General features: G+C 43.3%; 1 protein-coding gene across 3 annotated transcripts; it reads right to left on the minus strand.

Moving 5' to 3' along the window:
* Positions 1-3,074: 3,074 nt before the first annotated feature.
* Positions 3,075-25,377, minus strand: MSMO1 (methylsterol monooxygenase 1). 3 transcript variants are annotated; one of them, XM_006111706.5, is made up of 6 exons: positions 25,239-25,377; positions 21,667-21,976; positions 18,930-19,078; positions 12,304-12,430; positions 7,807-7,961; positions 3,075-4,067 (listed from the first exon to the last, which is right to left on the minus strand). In XM_006111706.5, the coding sequence occupies exons 2-6, from the start codon at positions 21,919-21,921 to the stop codon at positions 3,860-3,862; spliced, it is 894 nt and encodes a 297-aa protein (XP_006111768.1). In that variant the 5' UTR covers positions 21,922-21,976; positions 25,239-25,377; the 3' UTR covers positions 3,075-3,859. The 3 variants fall into 3 exon arrangements, with proteins under 3 accessions (XP_006111768.1, XP_006111765.1, XP_006111766.1); XM_006111703.5 differs by having other exon boundaries at positions 25,207-25,361; XM_006111704.4 differs by lacking the exon at positions 25,239-25,377 and adding an exon at positions 24,936-25,175.
* Between the last annotated feature and the right edge of the window lie 1,977 nt (positions 25,378-27,354).

Consider the following 27,354-nt stretch of genomic DNA (forward strand, 5'->3'; position numbering starts at 1 on the left):
TTCTCTGGTGTACACTAAGCTACTGCTGCTGCATCCTTCATAGTGTGGTCTGTGCCCTTGTGAAATAAGAGTGCTAATTTAGGGATTTTGGGATCCATTCCTCTCAAACAACAACAACAGGCTGCCTTCAGAACCACCTTTGGAGAGGAGTTCTTAGGCACTCAGGCAGACCTAACAAAATGGCAACTTGTTATCAAGAGCTGGTAGAATGAAGAGCAAGGTTCACATAAACAAAAAAGTTTAGACGAGTGCCGGGCAAAATTTGGCCTGTGGGCTGAAGCCAGCCCACCAAGTCACCATACCTGCCCAGCTTGCCTTCACTCTGTGTTCAGAAAAGCCGTCCGCAAGGCTCTGTGAATACTGCAAGGCGGAGAGGCTCATCACATGGCAAAATCTCACAGCTCCCTGGCTGGCTTCCCAATCCCTTTTTCCCCACCCTCCCCCAGTCACAACCTAAATCCCTGCAGCCCCTCTTGTACTCCTCTCCCTGGTTACAAGCCCCTCCTTCACTCCTGCTCCAGGTCACAATCTCCTCCCAGACCCTGCACCCCTTCTCCAGGTCAGAATCATCTCCTGCACCTATACCCCCTCCCAAACCTTACACCCCAACCCCAGGTCACAAACCAAATTCCACGCCCTTGGTCACAACCCTTCCAAGACCCTGCACCCCCTCCTACAAGTCAGAATTGTGTCCTGCACAAATATGCCCTCCTACACTCCAGTTCCCTGCTCCAGGTTACATCCCCCAAACTCCCACTCATATCCCAGACTGCCTCCTGCACTCCAATGGTTACCCCAACCTCCCTTCTGCACCCACACCTCCTCCATTAATATAAGAGTACCTGACCACTTGCCAAATTCTTAGTGTCCCCCCATCAAAAATGATTGCCCATCCCTGCACTATTGCTTTCAAATTATCATCTACAGCATTGAATTAGCACAGCAGAAAGATGAGTCTCCTGATAGCATCTGATTACTGATTTCCAATACACAGTGTAGAGTGATGGTTTCCGAAGGTCGGGTGTACTACAGCAGAGAACAGGCAACATGCAACTGAAATACTAAGGAAAATGTAAACATTTGTTGTTCCATTGATTTCTCAAGCATCTCTCCGAATAAATAAATGAAATTAAGAAAAAGCTGTGTTGAATTAAGTTCATCTTACTGAGGTTACTTACCATTAAACCATGAGTATCTCCTCTCTGACAGGAAGCCATAACATAGAGCCATAGTTATCTTATGCAAGTGGCACTACCTCTCAAGTGTCAGCAACAACCTGGCAGATTTTTTGAGCATAGAGTCAACAGCCATGTGAGTGATCATTGTGGAAGTCTATCATACAACCTATATTCCTGTGTATGGGAACCCTGATGATAGACGTGGTCACCACTGATGTCAATGCCAGAAATGCAGTTCCTGAGAAAGTTTGTGTCCAAGGCCAGTTCTGGACATACCCCTTTTGCAGTGCTCTGATGTCCTCTTGTATGCATCAATGGATTTTTCATCATCAAGAGTCAAGGCCACAATTATTCTCATCGTGCTGTACTGTAGTTTTCGCTGACAGACCTACTATGAAGGTCCATTCACACCCCAATCTAGTTCTCTCTGCCTACACCTGAACCCCAACAGCAGAAGCAGATAGTCCATCTATAAATCAGCGTAAACAAAACTCTCTTCTAGGGATGTTAAGAATATAACTGAATAACTGTTTAAATCGATACGCTGTTGCTCATGGTTAATGGTCTCTGTTACACTCAGCCAGCTCCCAGAGAGGCAGCTTTACTGCAGCAGGCTGGTGAAGCCACCTCCACAGACATTGGGCTGCTTGCTCCACTCCCAGGGAGAAGGCTTCGCTGATGCAATGAAGCCTCCTTCTCAAGAGCTGGGTGAGCAGCTAGCAAGCAAGAGCTGCCTGCCCTGCTTCCAGGGAGAAGGCTTCACTGCTGCAGCAAAGCTTCCATTCTGGGAGCTGGATGGGCAGAGGCTGACAGCCCCACTCCTGGGGAGCTTTTGCTACAGGCCCTGCAGTATAAAGCTGAACTTTATATTGCAGAGCCTGCAGCATGGGTAACTGTGTAATTGCTGAAATTTTCAGCAGCTACAGTTATCTTAATACACACATTTTAACTTCATCATTCTCCTCTATAAAAACCAATGCACTTCATCTATCTGATGAAGAGTAGGAAGTCTTGATGAGAGTCTATGAAAAAATGTGCTGCAACCCATCCATAGGAGTGACATATTTGATGGTAATCTTCTAAAAATATAACAAGAAACAACTCCAGATTATTGAATCATTGTAGATTTACAGCCCAGCTTGTGGCGTAGTAAGTGCTTGTGTAGACATGCCTTCAGTCACCAATGACCACTTTGGTTATTGCACAGAAATAAAAGTATACAGCAAGTATCTTAAGAGCCTGAAAGCAAGTATTTTGAGAGGCATTTCTAATATATCAGGTCCCTTTACTGACAACCTTGTGCACAGCTAAATGTACACAGTATTTCCCCCCTCTAATAAGAGGGGGCGTGAGGGGGCTAAAGGAGTTAGAACTATTTCTTCTGGAGTATAATAGTTATGTTAAATATTTATATGCCTCTGCCACTTTTGGCATCAGAACATCTTTTACTTTTTTTTATATCATAGAATACTAGAACTGTAAAAGACAGACCTCAAGAGGTCATCAAGTCCAGTCCCATGCACTCATGGCAGGGCAGGACCAACCACCATCTGCATCATCCCTGCTGACAGATATTAGTCTAACCTGCTTTTCAATATCTCCAATGAAACCTCCCTAGGCAATTTATTCCAGTGCTTAACCTCGCTGACAGGAAGTTTTTCCTAATGTCCAACCTAAATCTTCCATAATGCAGTTTAAAACCACTGCTTCTGGCCCTATCATCAGAGATTAAGGAGAATATTTTTTTCTCCCTCCTCTTTGCAACATCCTTTTAGGTGTTTGACAGCTGTTATATCCCCTCTCAGTCTTCTCTTTTCCCGTCATTTGTGGAAAAGCATTGGAGTGGAACTCATTTGTTTGCATTAAAAACTTAGAAGATATAAAAGGACACACACATTATGTCAAATCAACACATTTATTGTAGTTTGTAATCCACAAGTGCAAATCTAGCAACAAGTCAGTTTAGCAAATTACAACACACAGAAGGAAATGTAATGTAAATGCTAAGAACACCGACTAACTCAAAGAGCAGCAAAAAAGGCTTCAAGTAAAACCAAAACCCTTTTCTACCCCTAAAATAATACACCGCACTAATGTCAGGAATGTTTCTGAACATACAGCCAGCTCTTTTAGAATTAATAGCTTGCATTATTCAGTGTGCAAATGGCTGGTCCAACCTCCTTATCAACTTATGGTATTTTGGTTTCCAAATCAAATTCTTTCCATTTGCTTAAGGTTTAAATATAGCGACTACCACAGTTTTAATGGGGTTACTGTTTTTTAATCTTAAAGCTGTAATACAAATACAAGTCCAATTTCAGTATATTGTAATGTACGTAATTCTATCTGAATCCAAATGGGGCAACATTATAGATAAACTTTTTAAAAAGTTTAACAAAACTCTTGAACAGATGACAAAAACTTTCAAGTCACCTATGCAATTTTAAAATTCATCTTAAAGTACTGAATATATATACTTTAGAGCTATGTATAAAATAGAAAAGTATTCCCATTAGGAAGATAATACAATGTAATTAAGAATTTTCTCTACCACTTTGTAGCCAAGGAACAAGCTTAACTTTTGCTTTACTTAAAAGCAAAATGTCGCTATAATTTTTTATCATGAGTTAATTACCAGTTTTAGCCCGAAAGAAAGATGGAAGCAATTTGCTGTGGGAAGTTTATTTGGACTTCTTTTCTGTCGACAGTTCTTGATTCTTCTCTTTCTTTTGATATGAAACATACTGAGAATCTGTACCAAAGATTTTATCCCACCATGTGAAAGTTGAAGCATAGTTGCCAATAAAGTTCATGTGATGGAAATCATGAAAACGAGCCCCAGCATAGAAGGGTATTAAATGCAGGGGATTCAGAGGAATATCGTAGCCACTAGAGCAAAAAGAGAAAGCAAAATTAAAATGAATCCAAGTGCTGTTAACATTTTGCTTAGAAACAAATAATGCCAGTCACCACTTATTACTTCTTGGTTTTCAGTAGGCCAATAACCCTACCTAATATTGAAAATCAACTACAGTTAAAATTTGCTGAAATAGTTGAATGAAAAAAATTATTCCACAGAGAGATACCTTCTATAGGGCTATAGCACCAAAACAAGAGATGGTAGGATACCTATGGACTTGAAATGCTTAAGGATCTGTATTGTCAGATGCCTTTATCTGTCTACTCCATTTCCAAATCAATGCTTAACTTAAAAGGCTGACCAAAAAATGAAACCCTCAACACCTAAAAAACATTAGCACAATTATAAATATAAAAGCAAGTCTTTTGTGTGGCATCTGAAGCATGCATAGTACAAGAACAAAAACAATGTTAAATGTATCTAAAATATGAACATTTAAGAAATATTACAGCAAAGAAAGGAAAGAGACATTAAACCATTACTACATGTTCATATTTTGCAGGTACCAGAAAGCATCTTACACCATCTAGTGGCAAGATAGGAATACTATAGCAAAATCAAATGGAGGTACTCATCCCACGCCTCTGTTAGTATGAGCACTTCCGGAAAAATGTCCACTGACAGGTATGGTTTCTGTCTGCTGTTCACACTGAAGAGCACTACTTAGATTTAGTTTTAGCCACATTTATTTAGTTTGTTGTATCCATCAATTCATAAGACATAACAGATTCCCCAAATTAAAGTCAAGTGAATCATGGGAAGTGTTAAAATTGATACCATGAAGCTATTAGAGCACTTAAGAATGGGTCACTGTTCTAACCTACAGTTTTTTATGCCATTCTTCATCTTTCAATTCCTTGCCCATAAATATGCTTCACCTTGAGATTGGATTAATTAAAAACAAGTAAAGTTACCCTTCAAAACTCACAGCAGGTTTAGATATGCAGACTTGCATTATGGAACATTACCTATATGCACTTTTTCTTGGTAGCTGACATAGGCCCCTATTTCCTATTTTTTAGTAATATTTTATGTTATATACGTAGCCAAATTATTTTCAAGTAAAAAATATATTCAGATTTTTATAATGATTGTAGAAATGACTTAGAATTATTTAAATTAAAAGTATAGTAGAAATTGATTTAAATGTTTTGGTTATTATTTTGTTTTTAGTTTTAAACTACATATTATAATAGTGAAAGAACGTAATATTTGCTTTTTCCTAAAATTTTATTTGTAACCCTTGTTCTTGTTATGTGTAACAGTAAAAAAACCATGTAAGAAATATGAGTAAAGACTACCATTAAACAAAAATATTACAAAAAAAAAAATCCAACCACCAACTAAAAGATGTAACAAAAGAAGTCAGATTGGTGACCCAGAACACGGAGGGAAAGCATGACTATTTTTCAACTGGGACAAAATATTCATAAACAAAAAAAAGAGCAAAAAAACCCAACCAAAAATAATGAACTTTCATTAAAAAAAAAAAAAAAAAAAAAAAAAAAAAAGTAAAACCCATTAATTCCAATTAAAAAAAAATATGACTGATTTCCCATAAGAGCTGGATTTGTCTTACTATTATCAGACTAGAACCTCAGTCTGGATGGACAGAACCTGGTTCCTTCCTTGCACTTAGCCTACTTGGCCACCAGGCCAATGTAAACAACAGACTGGTAACTATACCATCAGTGGCAGGAGTGTTTGTGTATGTGCGTGTGTCAGTCTATGTAAGCATATGCTAATTGCTTTGCCATTTTATTCTCAATAAACATAGAATATTGCCTTTTCCCCCCTATAAAGATCCTGTGTGCTTCTTATAAGCAAAAGATTTTTGGTGGAGAATTGCTAAAGGGGATAGCATGCTCTGTTATCTTGTTGAGAATCAATGAAAAAATAGCTTTGAGTACTAAAGGACTATACTGCAGTTTTTGGCATTGAAAGGGGCCATCATTAAGGTGTGCACATCCCCGATTGTGGAAGTCCCAGTAAGGGAGGAAGAGAATTAGATTTCTTTCCCTCCCCCAGTTGTAAAGTTGCTAGCACAAAGAGAGAAGGTGGAGAATTCGAATTCCCACTCTCTGCTCCTTCACTTGTTAAGGAAACAAGGACTTGTTTTAAAGGTATATACACCACATTGGTGGTAGCAGAGCTAAAGGAGAGAGATTTAGTAATCCACTCTCCGAACCAATCACTGGGAATAATTTAAAAGGTGGTATACCCTCACTTGTAACAGTGTATAGCCCAAAAGAAAGAAGCTTAGCGACCCTGTTCTCTCTTTCAAATAGCTTTTTAAGGGTACAATAAAAATAAGAAGGGATAAGAATTGCTCTACTAAATCCCAATAGGAGATTGGGGATATTAAAAAGTGTTCAAGCATAAGCCAACTTCTAAAAAGGGTCCTGGAGAAGAGAACGAAAAATTAGCCTTTGCAAGACAAGTCAACCCTTTTGAACATACTTTACAAAAAATTTTCCCTCGGACAGATCAAAGCACTAGCTGATGTCCATAAAATTTCAGATTTTGAAGATAAATTGGCCAAATATTTATTGGTATAAAGCAATCAACTCCAATGAAAAGATAGGCAGCTGTAGTCTGACTCTTAGGAAAAACCTGTAATGACATATTTTCAGGCTGGCTAGATGCAAAAATGAAAACAGTAAACTGCCTCATGACATCTGTCATAGAAGCAAAGAGGTGGAAATGCATGACTATCAGTACCCAGACTCAATTAAATTCCCTCAACGATAGAAACAGAAAGTTAAAACAACAGTCTCATGTTTTATAAAAATGCATTAAAAAATTGAAAAAAGAATCAGATTTTACAGAGGATGGTCAAGAAGTTAACTTATGATCAACAGAGGCTCTTCCCTGCTCTAACCACTGCAAATCACTCTTTGAACATTTAAAACAACAACTGGGATTCGCAAAAAGACAAATTTGCTGCAGTGACTTCGGGGGAAGGCATGACTGAAAATTCTAAGTGGTCAGTAACTAAAGTGTGTGTCTGTCTGTCTATATAAGCGTATGCTAACTGCTTTACCGTTGTATTCTCAAATGCAGTGTATTGCCTTTTCCCCATAAAAATCTCATGCGCATCTTAAGCGTAACATTGGTTCCCTAAGATGCACCTTCTTGTATAGGCAAGCCTATTGACAGAAGTTTACATAGCCTAAGGTCCTTCCATTTTAGTAAAATAGAACCCCATTTATTCCATGTTAGCAGGGGTTAGGTAATTTGTGTTCCGAATATCCAATATTCTCTCTCTATGCTCAAAGTAATGTGTGGGAGCTTGATTGGCGTCAGAGATTTACCTCTCAAACTGAGATCACAAAATGTGTAATCCTGCCACCAAACTCACAAGCTGTGTTTCTAGTAAATGCTTGAAGTTGTTTTAGGGCATGTCCTATCCTCCCGCCTAAGGAGTTTTGCTACTAACATTGCCAAAACAGAACAACAATTAGCCATTTATCCTATCCAAATAATAACTAAGATACTGAAATAACAGAAGCACCACAATCCTGCTTTGTTGATCTATACTACATGTGAGCTTCTATTTGTAGTGTGGTAAACAGCCTTCTAGTATCATATATACTACATGTGAGCTTCTATTTGTAGTGTGGTAAACAGCCTTCTAGTATCATATATACTAGCACAAAGATAGGCAGAAGAGCAAAGTACAGAAAAATAATTAACACAGTACTTTACCTGTGTACATCAATGGTTTCCATTAAGCGACATATTACCCACGCCCACAAAAGAATCATATGGTTACAGAAAACAATAATGCCAATGAAAAAACCAGCTCCAAGGATAAGCGTTTCCAGAGGATGTGCATACTCTGCTTGCATCCCAAATGGAGACTGGGAGGAAAGAGAGGAAAACAAAACATATAAACACAGTAAGCCCTTTTCTGTAGTATGTCAAGTACTCAAGAATCAGGCCAATAGAGAGAACAGTGTAAATGAACAGGGTTCTCAAGAGACTGGAGTTCAACTCCTAGTTCACCCACTGGCTCTAAGATACTTGCCCAAGAGGGCACATGATCATGAGCTTAAGTTCCCCAGGAGTATTTCCTGACATCAGTGGAAGGACAAAAGCAATTAATTATTCTGAGTCACTCCAGCATTATGTTGATGACAGCTTTGCAAATAAAGAAAGCTTGTAACTTCTGCTTACTAACTGCAAATGACAGAACACATTTCCTCATTTAGCTATTCATTATCAACCTTCCCAAACCTAAAACATGTAGTAAATCAAATGATCTCAGAGCAATTACAACAAGTTTTTAGAAAAAAAGAAAAAACTTGTAATTTTTAAGTTCCTGCCACAACATAGGAACACGTGCTTGAATGGATATAAATTCATATCTATTATCAGTGCTTCAGCTTGTAATGTTAATAACATTATTCATAATGTATTGCTATATCAAAACTGTAATTTGAAAACTGCCAAACAGAACCTATAATGTAAAAATCAAACAATTCTCAAGAGGAAGAATATGAGAGACTCTCCTTTTTGTCCCTTAGGGCCAATGAGATGTAAAGTGGGGGAGCATAAAGAAGTGAAACAGCAATCAGATGATCTTACCCACAGGTAAGATAGCCATGGTCTACATGTAATTTAGTGGATCATACATGTCACATATTAGATATCAGCAATATAATTGTTGACTTAGTGCAGTTAATAAGACCTCTGCATAAACTTTTTGGAAATAAGGACTGCAGACAGAGCCTTTCTGGCTCATTAGATATTCTGTTTAGTTTCTGGACTTTCCAGGTTTTGGTACAGTAGACCTGCCACATATAATAAGGATAAAAATAGCAAAGACCCGGAAGTCCTTCTGAAATAAGATTAATAGCTGTGTTATTGCTAATAGAGCAGATAAACATATTATATGATCTATTGTTTATAATCTATTGATGCATTTGACCAAGTGTTACCACCCACGAAAGATCATGTCCAAATAACCCTGTTAGTCTTTGAGTTACCATAGGACTCCGCATTGATTTACAAATACAGACCAACACATCTACCCCTCTGGGTATGCCTACACTTGCCCCCTATTTCGAAATAGGGATGCAAATGAAGACATTTGAAATTGCAAATTAAGCAATTTAAATATCCCATGCTTCATTTGCATATTCGCATTCTGGCACTATTTCGAAATAACAGATGCTGTTAAGATATGAATATTTTGAAAGACAACCCTTCTCTCGAAATAATCCTTATTCCTCGTACAAAGAGGTTTACCAGTTATTTCAAGAGAAGGGCTCTCTCTAAAAATAACGTGTCTACACAGTGCGTTTTATTTTGAAATAATGCCATAATGCGATTATGCAAATGAAGTGTGGGATATTTAAATCCCGGCTTCATTTGCAATTTCAAATGTCTTCATTTGCATCCCTATTTCGAAATAGGGTACAAATGTAGACATACCCTCTGAGAATAATGCATTGTATAATGCATAATTTCTTATTTGATCAAAAATTATTATACAAGCAGCCAGAAGGGGGAGTTGAAAGTAGAATGCCATATTGGATATATAAAAAAGGTAAAACACATTGAGATTTAGCTGTTTGCCTTTGTTTATGTTAGTGTACATGCAGCCTATTAATTGGTCATTCACCCCCAAATGATCACTGGGTGGTTGCATTCTGTACCTCTGGTAAAATAAATCTGTTCCTTGAATCTGAACCTGGAGTTTGAAAGTGGTTATTGTCTGCTACACTAAGGTGGTGGTGTTGCTTTGCTAGGTTCACAAGGTATCCTGTGGACTTGGTTGGTGGTCCTGAAGCATCGTTACAAAATGAGAATGATATACAAAATATCCTAATTCATCACATTTAAGTTTAAGAAATAGAATATTTGAAACAGTTTTCAAGAAGAACACTCTCAACTTGAATTTTTTAAGACTACTTCTGGAATTTCAACTAGTACGTCGTGGTATTTTTTATTCATTAGAGTATATAGTATTTTTTTGCTGCCATGCTATTGTTTATTAGACGGATCTTTTCAGGATTATACAAGATAAGCAATTGAAGTAACTATATTTAGAAACTTATTTGCCCATGTTGTAGAGCAGGCTTTTTCTGACCATGGCCTTCGCGTATAGCCCATCCTGCCACACAGGGCCCCTCACAGAAAACCCAGACCGTGAGATACTCCGAGGAGCCTGGGAAGCACAATGCAGCTTTTTGTGAATGAAATTTAACCTTGTAGGCATCATAGATCAGGGAGATGAGCATAAATAGATAGAACACAGCTGCAAGAGATAGTTAAGACTCTCTTGACTGGTCCTTGAAGGTAAGGAGGTAGGCATAGGGAGATAAGACGCAACTGCCATGCACACTGACCATGCCCCATCTGGTCCTGTCCACAAGGGGATCACGCATGCATCACGAAAACTCCTATAGGGCAGTATTGTCATACTACCTCATTACTAGCCTATCAGACCCTGCCAATTGAAGACCATAGTATGGCATTAGACATCGAATTTTTGTATAAGAGACCCTCAACCCCTTTGTTTGATGGAGGTTCTGAGTGTTGGGGGCACGTGTCTTTTTTGCCCGGCTGAAGGATTGATCACCCTGAGGCTGCCACCCCACCCTTCGAGTCAAAGATAGGGGTGCGCGAGTCCTGCGTATGCTCCGAGTTCTAGTGTGTCTCTACACTGTTATCGTTGCTGGATTTGTAAGTATTGCTTAAATATATTAGTTATTGGTTTAGTTAACAGTTGAATCGTGTTAATTTCACTGTGTAATTCTGTAAAGTGTAACTGAGTTCTATTAACCACACTGTGTAAATTGTATAATCTTGTGTTGTGTAGTGGTGTTGTATTTAGGCTAAGTATAAGCGTTAGAAATAGTAACCCAGGAGTTAAGTTGTAGAGGTAGATTAATAACTAACTCCACCAGCTGCCTAAAATAACCATAGAGGGGCTGGCTGTGGACAAAGTTTTTATTATCATTATATTGGCTTTGTTTTTTGTTGTTGTTTTTTTTGCTTGCCTACTGCGCTGCCTTAAGAGAATTAGAAACAGTGATTTGGTATAGTTGAATTGTAATCAAAGAAGTTTGTAATTAGTTAAGTATAGCTAAGTTTAGGTTTTCCACCCTGTATAAGCATTAGGTAATTGCTTGTTTTTTAAAATTATTTGAAAGTTATTTGGTTTTGATAAAAGAATCATTCCATTTAATAAAAAAATCATTTGTTTCACCATCATCCAGTAGTTTTCACTGGGTAGTCGGCTTTAACTCTTGAGGCTCCCACCACATCACTGAACCAAGGTATAACAGCCCAAACCAACTTTGCGGCTATAATAATCTTAGCTGAAAATTTATAAACATCTTTGAGTACAGTAAAGATTCTTACATAGTAATTATAAAAATTATAATTGTATTTACATGTATAGTACGTTAAAAATCTAACTAACATGACTGTCAAATTGACAGTGTGCCATTAAATACAATAAATGATTAATCAAGTAAAATTGTAATCAGACTGTCAGATGATATAAAACTGGTCCCAAAATGTGGTTGCCTTTGAGTGAAAGGAAGAGAAGAGAGTTGCTGCTCGACACTTTCTTTTATATTTATGATATTTGAGTTAATTTCTAAGTTGTTTAAACCACTGCTAATAGCTAGGAAGATAGTTACAAATACTGGGGTAATTAATGTAAACATATTTTGTAAGGACACATGTAGACTACTCGTGGCTTCTGAAAGATGATACACAAATTAGGCATGAGTTTGCACATCTTCCTCCAATACCTTTTTCAGAACAGCTTTTTTTTTTTATTTTTTTTTTGAGGGGGAAAGAGAGGGACAACAAAACAGTCTACATGGGGTTTTTCATGCAAAAGCCTCCTTTTTCGAAAGAACCCTGTAAACCTCATTTTTGAGGAATAAGGGTTCTTTCAAAAAAAGGAGTTTTTGTGTAAAAACTCCAGTCCAGACTGCTTTAATAAAAATAAAAATAAAAAAAAAAAATAAAAAAAACCCACCTCTTCCAAAAAAACGGATCAGAAGAAAATATACATATTCGTGCCTAATTTGCATGTCTTTTCAGAAGCCATGAGTAGTCTAGGTGTTGTAGCCTTAGATTGGCAGTTCTCCCTGTTTCTAAAAGGGCATAAAGACTATTTGTTTTAAATAAATAAATAGATTATATTAAACACATAGATTGAAATTAAGTAGTACATACTATGAACTCATGATGAACTTTATGGATGTACTTGTATATTCTCTTGTGATGCAAGAGTCTATGCAGAAAATAGTGCCAGGCATCCTCAATCACTGCACATCCAAAACATTGGGCAAGTAGTATGTACCTTTAAAAATAAAAATATTTTTAGTTATAGCAAGATTGAAACATATGAAAGAAGCAGTCGATTTATTTGCCAACATGTCAAATCCAGAAGCTTTTAATAAGGAACACACCATTCTTTCACCACTGCAGGGAATACACGTTTAACTTTCACGTAGTTTTAATACCCAGATAGCAGCATGCTATCCACAGATGCATCCACAATGCACATTAAACAGCTCTTTCATTGATCTACTGGTACCAAATACCACTGAGTAATACATATTGTACAGAAGTCATTGCTAACAAAACATAGTATTATATAGGGACAATTTTAAGTACTATTAATTGGTATCTGTATGCAGCTCAATGGAAGAGCAATACAGCAAGCTTATTAGTTTTGCCCTTAATGCACACTCACTGGCTCTCACACACACGTACAATATATACAGTAAGAGCTAAAAGTAGCATTAACTTCATACCCTGTAAGAAACTGGCAATGTTGATTGTTACAAATTGTAATTTCATATTATATATTACAATATGCAATATTTCTCCTGACACTGAAACTAGGAAAATAAGTACTTAAACAACATAAGAGTTCAGATTTTAAGATGCATCAGTTTGTAGTCAGAAGGGCTACATTCACACTGCAGCGCTATTTCAGGATATTGCAGATATCCCAAAATAGCTATCCTGCATCTTAACAGAAATGCTGTTACTTCGAAATATAATGGGCTCGCTACTCCAATGTCCCTGTAAACCTTGAGGAGTGACGGACATTTCAGAATAGCGGGTTATTTTGAAATTTATTAAATAAACTATTTCAAAATAGGATATGCAATTTGGTAACTCAAACTGCGTCCGACCTATGGTGCAGTGTATATACACCCTACGCATGCACTTCATGTTATATCTGGAGATGAAACCGGTGGCTCAAAAACTAGGGATGTTCAAGTGCAAACAACTAACTGTTGTTTGGACAGAGTCAATTACACTCAGCAAAGCCTCCTCCCGTGGAGCCCGGCCGGCAGAGGCTGCCTACTCAGTTCCCAAGGTCGCTGCTGCAGTATACGGCTAAGCTTTATACTCCAGAGCCCACAGCGTGGGTAACCATGGGTGCATCTACACAGCACCCTAAACTCGAAATAAGATACACAATTTGCACTACATAAACTGTGTATCTTATTTCAAAATAGTTTATTTTGAAATTTGGCACATGTACACAGCAAGGTTTACCAGGATGATGAAACAGCATGCCGTTATTTCAAAAAATATTTCGAAATAATGGGAGGCTTTCAGGATAAATAGCTATGCAGTATAGATATACCCCATGTTACCACTAAGATTTTCAGTGGCTACAAGCTTACCCTATTGCACTATTTTAAACACATCACTATCGAAAGTGATATCACTATCACTATTGATTCTTGCATATACAAGAGTGCACCACAGAGGGTCTATTAACTTCCAGCCACATTATCTCGGTCTGGATTTAGCAGAAACAACAAGGAGTTGCACCTTGTTGGTGCTGGTGGCACCTTAAGGCTAACAATTTTATTAGTGCATAAGCTTTGGTGAGATGCAACTCACTTCATCAGATGCATGTAGTGAAAGGCAGAGGAGAAACGGATGGCAATGCCATCTTGAAGCAAAACAACTTCAAAAACAGGCTGCTATGTGTTGCCTGGGAAAGGATAATCAGGGTCATTACTTTGCAAAATGGAGTCTTTCAGATTCCATCTTGTTTTCTTTCTTCTTCTCTTACCCTTCATTTCCCGCCAAAACCTTAAGTGCACACTGCCCTATACCATGTGCACCCCTCCCCATAGCTATGACTCAGCTCAAAACTGCACTGGGCACTCAAATGAGCTGCACACCACCGCAAAATAGTGCACTCCTCCCTCTTGGAGCGTTGCACACAGCACCATTCTGTGCACTCAGCCCTTACCACCCTTTTCCCACCTTGAAAGGTTTATCAGCCCTGACCAAAGGAAGGTTCGGGTTCACCACTGTCCGTCTTTACTGAGGTTCGTCAGTCACTGTCTGCTGTTTAAAGTCCTGTCAGTATTTGTCTGTTTCCCGTGGTGCTCCATTTTAGTTAATGGGTACGGGTATAAGGATTTTGGTTCGAGTTGTGGAAGAGAGCCTCGTGAGTGTGGGAACGCCCCACTTAAGGATTACTGGCTTCTGCCACATGGACTTGGACTTATTCATAACTATCCTTACCTGCTGGATTGGACTGGAAGTCGAAGGGCTACCAAGTACCGACCCCAGAGGGAATCTACCTTATCCACCAGAGGCGAGGGCTTATCTACCGGAGGACCGTTCAACTGGACCCCTTCCCCTGTCGGCGAGGGACGCTCTGCCGTCCTCCCCTAAGGCTTCCCATTAGCCGCGGGGTAGAAGGTCGCAGGCCTCAATCGCCGCCTCTGACATTGTAAAGTATAACCCCCCCCTTGTGTATTCAGGACTTTTCTATCTTCTTTCTCTTCCGGGATAGGGTGGGTTTATACTGTTGTTGGTGGTGTATGTTCTACTGTTCAAAATATATGGTTTGGCCCTCAACATTGGTCTCGCCTGATTTGTGGTTACCCAATCCAATGGTGACTAGATACGTAACACCAGGCCGAATCTGGCTTCTGTGGGGGAAGTGTGTGGGGGAGGGAGGGAAGCCTGCCTTAGGCTTTGCTACAGGTTTTGGCTTCCACAGTAATTGATTACCTAAGTCCCCCAGGTAACATATGTGAAACTGCTGAGCTGGAATTCATATGCAAATTTGACACCATCAGGATTAGTCTGAGTAGGGCAGTGGTCTCCAACCTTTTTACACCCAAGATCACTTTTTAAAAGTCAGGGCAAGCCAAGATCTACCCCATCCTTTCCCCAAAACCCCACCCCTTCCTTGAGGCCCTGCCCTCTCCATTCCCCTCCTCTCCATCATTTGCTGTCCCCAGCCCTTATTCACTCTCACTGGGTTGAGACTGGAGGTGCAGGCTCTGGGGTGGGAATGAAAGATTTGGATGTGAGAAGGGGTGAAAGGTACAAGCACTGAGAAGGAATATGGATGCAGGAGGAGATGGAGAAGGGGATGCTGGCTCAGGGAGGGGGCTCCAGGATGGAGAGTGTGGAGGTGCTGAGCAAGCCACAGGCTTGTGGAGGTAGGGGTACAGGAGGTTGGGGTGTATGAGGGTCTCAGGGCAGGGATATTGGGAGTATGATGGGCTCAGGACACAGATTTGCAGTGTGTGGATGGAACAGGAGTGTTGTGGCAGAAGACTGGGGATGTGGGGGTACAGAAGTTTGGGGATAAGAGGCTCAGGGCAAAGGGTTCAGGTGTATGATGGGCTCATTGTTGGGATCTGAGGGGGGTGCAGGAGTGTTATGATGCTAGGGCCAGATGGAGGGTTTGACCCCAATTGGGGGGCTTCTTGGCCAGGCTTCATTTTCAAATAAAATACTATGTCCAACACAAAATGTCTTGGCATTGTCTTTATTTATGTGAGGGGCAGGGAACCTGTTTTGGGTAAAGGACCACTGACCTACAGAAAAATCAGTCAGGGGTCATACAATGCAAAAAAAAAAAAACCCCCTCCAAAACCCCCCAAGCCTCACCGATGTGGCCCCAACTGAGAAACCTCACTCCCCTGGCACTCCAACCCCATGGAGGGAAGGGTAGGGTGGGATTGAGGTTTAAGACCGGATGCCAGATTAACTCTTCTGGGTCCAGGGTTAGTGGAATTTGTGGGCCCCTCTACACACTGAAGTGGGGCTAAAAATGAGGGATCCAGTATCCATGTCTGCCAATGAGTGGAATAGAGATGGAGGTGCAAAATCGGGGTGGAAGATAGGGTCCAGAATCAAACTGGGGGTAGGTGTCTGGCCAGGAGGGAAGGGGCAGGAGCAGAGTGCTGGATGGGGGTCTGGCCAGGGTGCTGCTAGAGGCCTGAGCAGGGGGCAAGAGCAGGGACAGCTGGGCCGGTACCTGTGGATCTCTGGGTAGCGCACACACGCGCACACCCAGGGCACAGGGAAGGAAGAAAAAGTAAGAAAACACATGCAGGGTGTGTGGGGGGGGAAATCCCGCAGCTGCATGCCAGAGCTGGCTTCTCAGGAAACACACCTACTGCTCCTCCCCTCCCCACAACAGCATGTGCTTCCTGAGAAATCGGCTCTAGCATGCAACTGTGGACTTCTCACTCCTACACCCCCATGCTACAGGAAGGCAGGCAGCATAGGGAAGGAATTCCTGCGGCTGCGTGCCAGAGCTAGCATCTCAACAAGCACACCCAGTATTGTGGGGAGGGGAGAAGCAGTGTGTGCTCCTGAGACACTGGATCTGGCGACTTTCCCCTCATCACACACTGCAGGAAGATGGCACCATCTCCATTTTCGCAAGAGGTTATAGCGCCAGTGCAGGCTCCTTGTTGGGGGAGAGCGGAGCCGGGGGAATGGGAACACCTCCCGACTGACTGGTTGTGCCCCCCACAATAGACCTGTCGATCGCAATCGACTGGCTGGTGACCACGGAAACAAGGACTGGCTCACTCATTACCATATGTAATTTTCCACTTTAGGTATTCTCACCTTTTTATCCACATCCACCATGGTGGAATTAGCTGTGATGTAACACTCCCATCTCTGTATCCCTTCTACAGTAAACTTCCGATAATCCGGCACCTTTAGGACCCAGGGGGTGCCAGATTATCAAATATGCCGGACTATTGGAAGGGGAGGCTATGAGGGGTCGGGAGTGGGGTGGATGCCACCCCAGACCCCTCATAGCCCCCCCTTCCGATAGTCCGGCTCTGCCCCTGGCGTCCCTGATTCAGCTGCTGCTGGTCAGTTTCAGGAGCGGCTGAATCGGGGACGCCTGCAGCAGAGCAGCTGGAGTGCTGCCAGGTTGGTCCGGTAGCGCCGACCCTTGGTGCTGCGAGACCAACCCGGCAGCACCCCAGCTGCTCTTGGGGACGCCCGGGTCAGAGCAGCTGGGGTGCTGCCGGGTTGGTCCCGCAGCACCGCTCCTCGGCGCTACTGGACCAACCCGGCAGCACCCCAGCTGCTCTGACCCAAGTGTCCCCAAGTCAGCTGCTGCTGATACTGATCATTGGCTGACTTCAGGAAGCCCAAGGCAGAGCTGCTCTGCCCAGGGCTTCCTGGAGTCAGCCGCTGCTCAATTTCAACAGCGGCTGAACCGGGAAGCCTGGGACAGAGCAACTGGGGCGCTGCCGGGTTGGTCCCCGCAGAGCCGCACCTCGGCGCTGCGGGGACCAACCCGGCAGCACCCCAGCTGCTCTGTCCCAGGTGTACCCAAGTCAGCTGCTGCTGAAACTGATCAGGAGCTGATTCCAGGAAGCCAGGGCAGAGCAGCTCTGCTTCGGGCTTCCTGGAGTCAGCCAATGATCAGTATCAGCGGCGGCTGAATCGGGGACAGCTGGGGTGCTGCCGGATTGGTCCCGCAGCCCCGAGGGGCAGCGCTACGGGACCTACCCGGCGGCACTCCAGCTGCTCTGCCCCCAGCTTCCCCAATTCAGCCGCTGGTCAGTTTCAGCAGCAGCTGAATCGGGGAAGCTGGGGGCAGAGCAGCTCCAATGGTCCGGCTGCCCGGAGCACTTCTGGGTTCCTGATGGTGCCGGACCATCAGGAGTGCCGGACCATCAGAGTTTTACTGTATCTATTCCTTTATCTTTCAGTTCATGCATCTGATAAAGTGAGCTGCAGCTCACAAAAGCTTCTGCCATAATAAAATAAACTTAAAAACAACTAATAATATGGTAGCACTTTAGCACCTTAAAGACTAACAAAACATGTAGATGGTATCATGAGCTTTTGTGGGCACAGCCCATTTCTGTGCCCACGAAAGCTCATGATACCATCTATAAGTTGTGTTAGTCTTTAAAAGTGCTACCAGACTATTTGTTGTTTTTTAAGTTTATCCTGTAGAAACTAAACTCAGCTACCCCTCTGAAGCATAATAAAATTGTTAGTCTGTAGAGTATCAGAGGGGTAGCTGTGTTAGTCTGGATCTGCAAAAGCAACAAGGAGTCCTGTGGCACCTTATAGACTAACAGATAGATGTATTGGAGCATAAGCTTTCGTGGGCAAAGACCTACTACGCCAGATGCATGTGCGTGCATGGCCACAGCACTCCTTGTCGCTTAGTCTGTAGAGTGTCACCAGAATCCTTGTTATTTTTGCTGAAACAGACAAACATGGCTACCTCCACAACCTGTTCCTGGATTTAGTTTTTCAACTCCTTCCCCTCCAGGAATTGAACAATGTTGCACACATTAGGCACAATATCAAATATAGGACACTAGACTGGTCCCATTGTTGCAACTGGATAAACTTCAGTGAGAAGGAGTAGGTCTATGAACCACACATTCATTCAAAGCAATCACATAACCGTGCAGCATACCAAGTCCCCAGGCAGCAGGGAACGTTGCACAGGTACTGTCATCTGTTCTTCCAACAGAAAGTTAAAACAGAAGTATATAAGCACAATATCAAAGGTTTCTACCTACCATTTTGGCATCCTTTCCCAGTCATAAGGGATATTGAAATACTCTGTGAAATAGTAGGTACCACATATCAGGGGAAGCTGAATACAAAAGTGATTGAAGAGAAGTGTTCTTAAACACTTCCACTGCTTCTCCCATGTTTCTGGTTTATCCTAGGAAAAAGAAAGTTCTAATCATCAGTCCTAGTGTGCAATATTTCAGAAGTATCAAGTACAAAGAAGGGAATTCTCAAGATTTGACTTCAAGCTACTAAAGAGAAAAGGCTTGACTACGTTTCCTATTTTGCTAAGCTGTGCTTTATTAATACAGACATTTAGCACTATAATGAACTATCTAGTCTTTAGATCCACACTGGTCTCTACTTGATAGTAGGGATGTTAGACAGCATTTAATTTAATAGTCATGTAGTGTAGCTGTTACACGACTATTTGATAGTCCCCAGAGGCCTATCAAAGGCAGCAGCACAGGTTGGCAGATGGAATCCTGTCTGCAAGAGGAGCCAGTGGGAGGTAGAGCAGTTTCTCTCCCGCAGGGAACTCAACCTCCCACACGGACAGGGGCTGCTGCCATGAAGCAGCCCGTCTGCAGCAAGCCCAGGCCCAACGCCGACAGAGGCTTATCCGCAGCAGCCTCCCCTGCCCTCTCTCCACGGGGGGGGGGGGGGGGGGATGAGAGAAGAAGATAGCAGGCAGTGGGTGCCTGTCCTCTGCCTCTGTAGAAGTAGCAAGGGGAGGGCAGGTGGGTCCGCGAAGTCGGCACATGAGGCAGCAGCACAGAGGTTTGGGGAGCAAGCAAATCCGGTGTTCGTAGGGAGCTGGCTTAAGAGTTGGCTCCCCATGAGCACTGTCTCCTACCTCCTCCACTTGATGCTTTTGATACAGAGGGAGGACCACAGAGCGCGAGGATCGCAGGTGGGAGCCAATAGGTGCAGGGAGCCATCTTTCAAGTTGGCTCTCCACGAGTGCTGACAAATATTTTCCTTTACCCAATAGTAAGGGTCTGTGCTTTTGAGGAAAGTTTTGACCACCAAATATTTCCAAGTTGTTTCTGTGTTCCTAACAGCGACAACTGTAAAATCTTAGACAGTCAATTTATTACAGAAAACATACTGCGTATGTACCAGTAACACCTAATATATTATTGTAAGTTAGGATAAAGTGGATCCTTCATTGATTTTCACGCTTAGTAGTTTTAAATCAACTCATCATATTATGAAGAGGAGCAAACACACATAGTGATGTGTTAATACTGTAATGTGATCTTGAAAAAGCCTCAGTAAGAAGCAAAGGAGGACATACATAAAAATGACCAGAAAGTGGGGCTTCCCAGAATTCTTTTTACCTTTCTAAAAGAAAGAAAAAATTCAGATCCTGTCTACTCTGAAAAATTATCACTGCCAGCACTAAAGAGCTGGCAGAATAACATCCGAGCTCCACACAAGTGAAAACTGACTGAGATGAACAGTGTCCTAAATAAATCTTCTTTCATTTTGTTGGCATTTATTTAACTCTATCACTACAATAACTTGGGGATAGGAGAAAAAAATTTATTTAAGAGCTGCAAAAGTTTCAAAACCATATGAAAGAGATCCCCAGTTTTGCTGGAAAATAGCAATGTTAGCGTGTACCTGTTTTTACCATTATCCAATAAACCTGGGTTTATCAGTTAATCCTAAATGTTACATGCATCCCCCACTTGCTGCCTCTCTATCAGAGGCAGTAAGAGAGGAGGGGCAAGTGGGAGTAGATACATGCAGGGAGCCAGCTTTCGAGCCAGCTCCCTGCAAGTACCAGCGCCTGCTGAGCTGTCAGTCCCACCCCACCCCCAGCACCCGTGGGGATGGAGAAGTAGGCAGGAGCTGGCTGCCCACACCCATCTCCCACAGAGGCAGCAGTGCAGGAGGGAAAGGGGGAAGATGGAGCCAATGCTGGGGAAGGGGAAAATCAACTTAAAAGCCAGCTTCCCATGAGCACTGGCTCTGTGGAGCTGTCTTCCCGCCCCTCTGCGCTGCTGCCTCTGATGGAGGGGCAGCAGTGTGGAGAGTGAAGGGAGTAGGCAGGAGCTGGTACATGCAAGAATTTTCAGTGGTTACACATTTAGATTCAAGGGGACAGGTGAAAACCAGTGCTCCCAGGGAGCCAGCTTTTAATCATCGGCTCCTGGCCCACACTGCTGCCTATCAGAGGCCCCAGCCTCTCTGGCCCTGGAGCACAGGGTGGGTGGGCACACTGCCCCATATCCCCAGCCACGACACAGCTGAAGCCCAGGGGCAGTGACACTCTGCCTGCCAGAAGCAGTGAAAATCAATTCACACTTCTGTGGCATGTTTGGGTAATGCTGACTGCTATTTTGGCTCCTGAACCACTGAGGTCTGATATATTACTTAGCTAAGAGCCCAAATCTTTCACACAAGAAGATGTAGCCTCTATTCCAATCTATGTAATGGAACAGTGTCAGAAAAAGCTTTGCTGCAAAGCTGTCCTTTGCATTTACTCTGGGAGCAATGGATCCCTTCCCCTCTCAAAGATGAAAGAGTTCTTTCACCAAACCTAGTAACTTATACCTTTATATAGGTGGAAGTGAGAGGTGTGAACCTCCCATAAAATATATAGACAAGCATATCAAGAACTTATGGGTCTGCAGTTGAAGATTCCTGACAATTGGTCAAATACAAAGTTAGACTATCATACAATGTTTACAAAAAACAAAGCAACTAAAAATCCACGAGTCTTTGTCTTACCTGCTGAATTTTATACTTTTGCATACAAGGTATAAACTGAAATAAAAATCCAGGTAAACAGAGCAAAAAGTATGCAAGTTCATGAACTAGAAGTGATCCCCAGGTTGCAATCTGGAATGTGGTGTAATTGTCCAGCATATAGTTCCAAGCATTTTTAAATGGTTGCTGCAGTGGATTGTCAGGCAAGAAAGAGTCGATGTATTCCACAGCCAGGTAAGCCGAGTTCAGGATGTCAACACTATCATTGCCTGCCATTGTTCAAATATAAAACTTCACACTTGCAGTTTCTCTGCAGAATTCTTGAAACTGCCTATACATATTAAAAGGTAAAACTGAATCAGTTACTGGCAAGTTAATGCTATTCAAACAGCCACCTACTTAAACCTTAAATAAAAATGGTTAAGTTTGAGAATTAAAAAGAACAATGAAAAAGTACATTATACTTTAGAAAATGCACAAAACGGGGACATAAACAGAATCAACAGGTCTAATCCTGCAGTTAATCTAAAATCAGATCGAGCAGAGGACTACAGGATAAATCCAAACAGGGGAGTGAGGGCAAGCAGGGCCACAGGATCTCCCCAAAAATGTGCAGGGTCACAGAGCTCCTCCAGCCATTCCCAAAATTGGTCACATTTAATTCCCACACACCCCCTTGGATCCAAATGTTTCTAATAACCAGTCTGGGTTGCAATCCAGTTCAGAAAATCTGTACGTTTATCATCAGAAACTCTTAATTTGTTTAGATGTATAACACTGAGCAAAGAGGATTCTTTTCAAATATTGAGTAAAGCAAATCTGATTATTTCAGCCTTAAACAATTCCTCTAAGTCAATGATTCTCCAACTGCGGTCCACAGACCACCTGCTTGAGCTCAACCCCTGCTTCTCCGATCCTTCCCTCTCCCCGCAGCAAGGAGCCCGCGTTGGTGCTCCAGCCTCATGCCTATCCTCACAAGGTTGGAGCACCAGCCCCAGCCTCCCTAATAGGTGGGAGGAGCCCCAAGCCTCCCTACAAGATCTGGCATGTGGGGAAGAAGCAGAGCCAGAAGCAGCTTCACATGCTGCCACTCCCCCTACCCAGGCTGGTGGAACAGCAGCGTACAGACTGCTGCATAAAGACTTTCCCCACTACTCCCAGGGGCTGGAGTTGTGGCCAATGGGAGCAGCAGCAAGCTGTGCCTGGGAGCAGTGTTGGGGCATGAAAGCAGGTAAGTGCACCCTCTCCTCTGGCCAGACACCCTACCCCAAGCCTGTTCCTGCACCCTTACCCCTCCTAAGACACACTACCCCCACCCTGCTACTGAACTCTCCCTTGCTTCTGCACCCTCCCCATTGGCCAGACAACAGAAGAGTAAATCTGGCCCACAGGAAATCCTGAACCTCAGTCCTCCTTGCCCCTCTACTTCGACCCAAGAAGCTGGAATGCTAGAGAAGTGAGGCGTTTCATTTGGGGCGTTTCATTTGCCAGATCAGTGAGGATTTGGGTTTTTGGAGGGGTTTTTTTGCTTTTCACTTGTGTGGTCCCCAACTGATTTTTCTGTGTGTCAGTGTCCCCTGATCCAAAAAAGGCTCTCCCACCCCTGCCATAAATAAAGAAAACATTGAAACCTTCTGTGTTGGACATAAATTAATATTTTACTTCATTTAAAATGAAGTTTGATAAACTAACATGAGAAAGTTAAAGAGCTTAATCTGTTTGATAATTTAATATTTCCTTTCTTTAATGGTTAAATTAAACTGTTCTCCCTAGCTGTAGCACTAGCAAAATGGCTCAGGCATAAATATGTGATTAACGGCAAGTTTCCATTAGCTACTGGTGGTACACAGAAAAGTTTGTATTAAGCCAGCTGTGCCATGGGCCAAAACATTTGAGAACCACTTTTCTAAGTAAACATCCTGGCTACATCTACATTGGCATGATTTTGCGCAAAAGTAACTGCTTTTGCGCAAAAACATGCTGCCTGTCTATACTGGCGGGGAGTTCTTGCACAAGAACACTGACGTTCTAATGTGTGAAATCAGTGCTTCTTGCACAAGCACTATGATGCTCCCGCTCAGGAATAAGCCCTCTTGCGCAACTTTTCTTGCATAAGAGGCTAGTGTAGACAGGCAACATGAATTTCTTGCACAAGAAAGCCCGATGGCTAAAATAGCCATCAGAGCTTTCTTGAGCAAGAGAGCGTCCACACTGGCACAGATGCTTTTGCACAAAAGCACATCTCTTGCGCAAAAGCACATGCCAGTGTAGACGCTCTTGTGCAAATACTTTAAAAAGTATTTGTGCAAGATCATGCCAATGTAGACGCAGCCCCTGCTAAATAAAATGCAGTAAGGTTAGCTGATATAAAAAATGTTCAACATACTAAAAGTAGAACTTTTTGTGACTAAATAGCAAAGAATTTCTTCAGACTATTCAATAGAGTTGCTCAACAACCTTCCATCAAGTTACTATTTGGGGGGGGGGGGAAGAGTTTGGATTAAATAAGCATTTCCACAGAAAACACCACAGAAAACACCAGGATCCTTCAAAAGTTTTTCATTTTATTGGAAATCCTTCCCCTCCTCATTCTTGGCATTTGTTAGTCAAAATTTGCATTTTAAACTTAAAAAAAAACAAACCCTAAGATCTCCATCCAACTGTAACACTGGGTAAACACTGCTCAAGTTTAAGCATTGCAACTAATGGAAAATTGACATGCTTGAACCTTTTAACTATTTTTACTCCTAAACACAAAGATCTTATGCATTACAGCAAACCCACTGTATTTCCACACAACAGAACAAAATGTTTCAAATAGCAACATTACTTACCTAGTAGATGCCAAGCAACTGTACACTTTAGAACCTACCAGCAAGACAACCCTTATGTTAAGACAGGATGCACTCACTATATCCCAAAACAGAATTTCTTTTCTCTTGTAGTTAAAGGGAACAGTTCAGTGCAAATCCTCAAACCTCAGTGTTTCATAAAGTGCTACCAGACCATTTGTTGTTTAAGTTTATCCCATACAGACTAACTCAGCTACCCCCTGAAGCTTCTGAACAGTTACCCAAATGAGCAGCCACAACAGCGAGTATTCATCTGAAGTACGATTTGAATATCTAGTCCTACGGAAATATTAATAGATATTAGTCTCCCCGCACAATAGTTTTCTCCGTTACATTTTCGGTTAGCTACATGGCAAAAACACCCTGACTAATTCCCAATTAAAGTCACAGTGTTTTGACATGATCGCTTGAAAGACCTTTGCAGTGGGGGAGCCTCACCCGGAGCGGAGCTGGTTCGGGGGTTACTTGTAAGGATGCTGCTCGCTCGCTCTCTCCCCCCTTGTGGCGCGGCTCCGCTCGGGCTGACTGCCGCGGGAAGTGGCTCTGGCACTGGCCATTTGACTCTTGTCGGACTAATTCAAATCGCTGCGGGGGAAGAGCAGCGCCCCCGGCCTCCGACCAGCCCCGGGAGAGGGAAACCCAGCAGCGCAACCCCGAGACCCCTGGCCGCCCCCGGCACGGGGCAGCGCGCGCTCGGCCCCGGGCTCACCTGCACCGCGCCAGCACCCGTCCCTCGCTCACCCCAGCCAGCCTCTCCTCGCCCATCAACAACCACAACACCAGCACCAGAAGTGCTCGCGTCTATTGGCTGCGCAAGACCTCTGCGCCGCTTTGATTGGCTGCCGGGCAGGAGCCGGTGCCCGTCAGGCGTGGGGCCGCTGGGGGGACAAAGCGGTCCCACCACACGATGATTGGCCGAAGGGATGGAGTGAGCATAGTGAGATCTCCGAGCGCAACCAATGAGAACGAGGGTACCCCGATGACGGCGAAGACGCCATCGGCAGGAGACGCGCCGGCTGGGGAGGGCAGAAGGGGCGGTTAGGGTGCAGCGTTACTTTCTCCCGCGGCCGCGCGTGCGGGGCGCAGCTTCAGCCCTGGCTGGCTGCTCCCAGCGCGCGGAGGCGGAGGAGACCGGGCGTTTGCGCGGGGCTGCGAGCGGTGCCCAAAAGTAACAGCCCCCGCTGCTGCCAGTTTGGGAGAACGGCCTCCCGCCCGCCCGGCAAAACCTTCCCGCGCGCTGGCCGGGCCGGCGGAAGAGGAGTCGCTGCTGCCAGGTGCGGGTGGCGGCGCGGCTTCGCGCAGGTGACTTGCCCTACTTCGGGCCTATGCGTAAAGTATGTGGGGCGCGGGGGCGTAGTGGGTGGCGCGGCCGTGCCTGCAGGCTGCGAGTCCGCAGCTGCTGTGGCGCCTGGGGGCTTACCAAAGGAAATCTGGTTCAATCCCTGTCTGCTTCTCCCTACTAGTCCTAATTCCAACGCGTTTCCAGCAGGGTAGTGGCAGGGGGCTGCTCCCAGGCTGTCCAGCCCTTTCCACGTGGAGCAACGGAAAGGGGAGACCTATCCCTACCATGTGCTAATGCAGCTGAGTCGACACAGGATGGGCTTTAGCCTGATATTTTGTCCCTTTCTCGCTGCTAGCTTTTGATGTAAGCCTGGCCTCTTCCACATTTCTGACAAGGAAAGTTAACCCTGTTCTCAGGATCTTAGGACTTGGATTTTTTGCTGTTGTGAGCATCTTTCATTTTTTTAAATCACTCAGTCACTATGTACTCATCCATAAAACAGGTCTGACTGCTGCCTCTGATTGCTTTTGATTGTCACCTTGTGCAAAGTTCTATTAGGTGTATGGATTATGGGATTTAGTTACCAGTTATAAAACTGCAAATAAGCACAATATTTAAAATAAGTTTCCTTCTTCCGGTACCGGGGATGGTCAAGTAATCCTAACAATCTACAGGGCCTATATTAAATTACTGAGAAAATATTAAGACGGATACTGAACAGCTGTAGCTAGCAACCTTCATGCCCTATATATGACAGTAAGGGGGCTCGCCTGGCTCCAAGTGACAGCTATCTAGATTAGTGGTCTCTAACCTTTTTACATCCAAGAGCACTTCTAAATGTCAGAACAAGCCAACATGTACCACCCCATCCTTCCCCCAAAATCCCACCCTCTCCTTGAAGCCCCACCCTCTGTTCTCCTCTCCATCACTTGCTGTCCCCAGCCCTTACACACACCCAGGCTACATCTATACTGGCAGCATCTTGCATAAGAACTGTTCTGGAAGAGTTCTTGTGCAAAAACTCTTCCACAAGGGAGTGTCTACACTGGCATGTGCTTTTGCACAAGAGCATCCATGGCAGTGTAGACGTTCTCTTGTGCAAGAAAGTCCAATTCTGGGTCCCCCATTACAGAAAGGATGTGGACGCATTGTAGCAAGTCCAGCGGAAGGCAACAAAAATGATTAGAGGGCTGGAGCACATGACTTAAGAGAAGAGGCTGAGGGATTTGATAGCAGCCTTTAACTACATGAAGGGGGGTTCCAAAGAGGATGGAGAGAGGCTCTTCTCAGGGGTGACAGATGACAGAACAAGAGGCAGTCATCTCAAGTTGCAGTGCAGGATGTTTAGGTTGGATATTAGGAAAAACTATTTCACAAGGAGGCTGGTGAAGCACTGGAATGGGTTACTTAGGAAGGCAGTAGAATCTCCATCCCTAGAGGTTTTTAAATTCTAGATTGACAAAGATCTGGCTGGGAGGATTTAGTTAAGGTTGGTCCTGCTTTGGGCAGAGGGTTGGGCTCTACCTTCTGAAGCCTCTTCCAACCCTATGATTCTGTGTTAATTATTTGTATTGT

Source organism: Pelodiscus sinensis, chromosome 4, assembly GCF_052426305.1.
Source record: "Pelodiscus sinensis isolate ZL-2025 chromosome 4, ASM5242630v1, whole genome shotgun sequence".
In the NCBI taxonomy this organism is placed as follows: Eukaryota; Metazoa; Chordata; order Testudines; family Trionychidae; genus Pelodiscus; species Pelodiscus sinensis.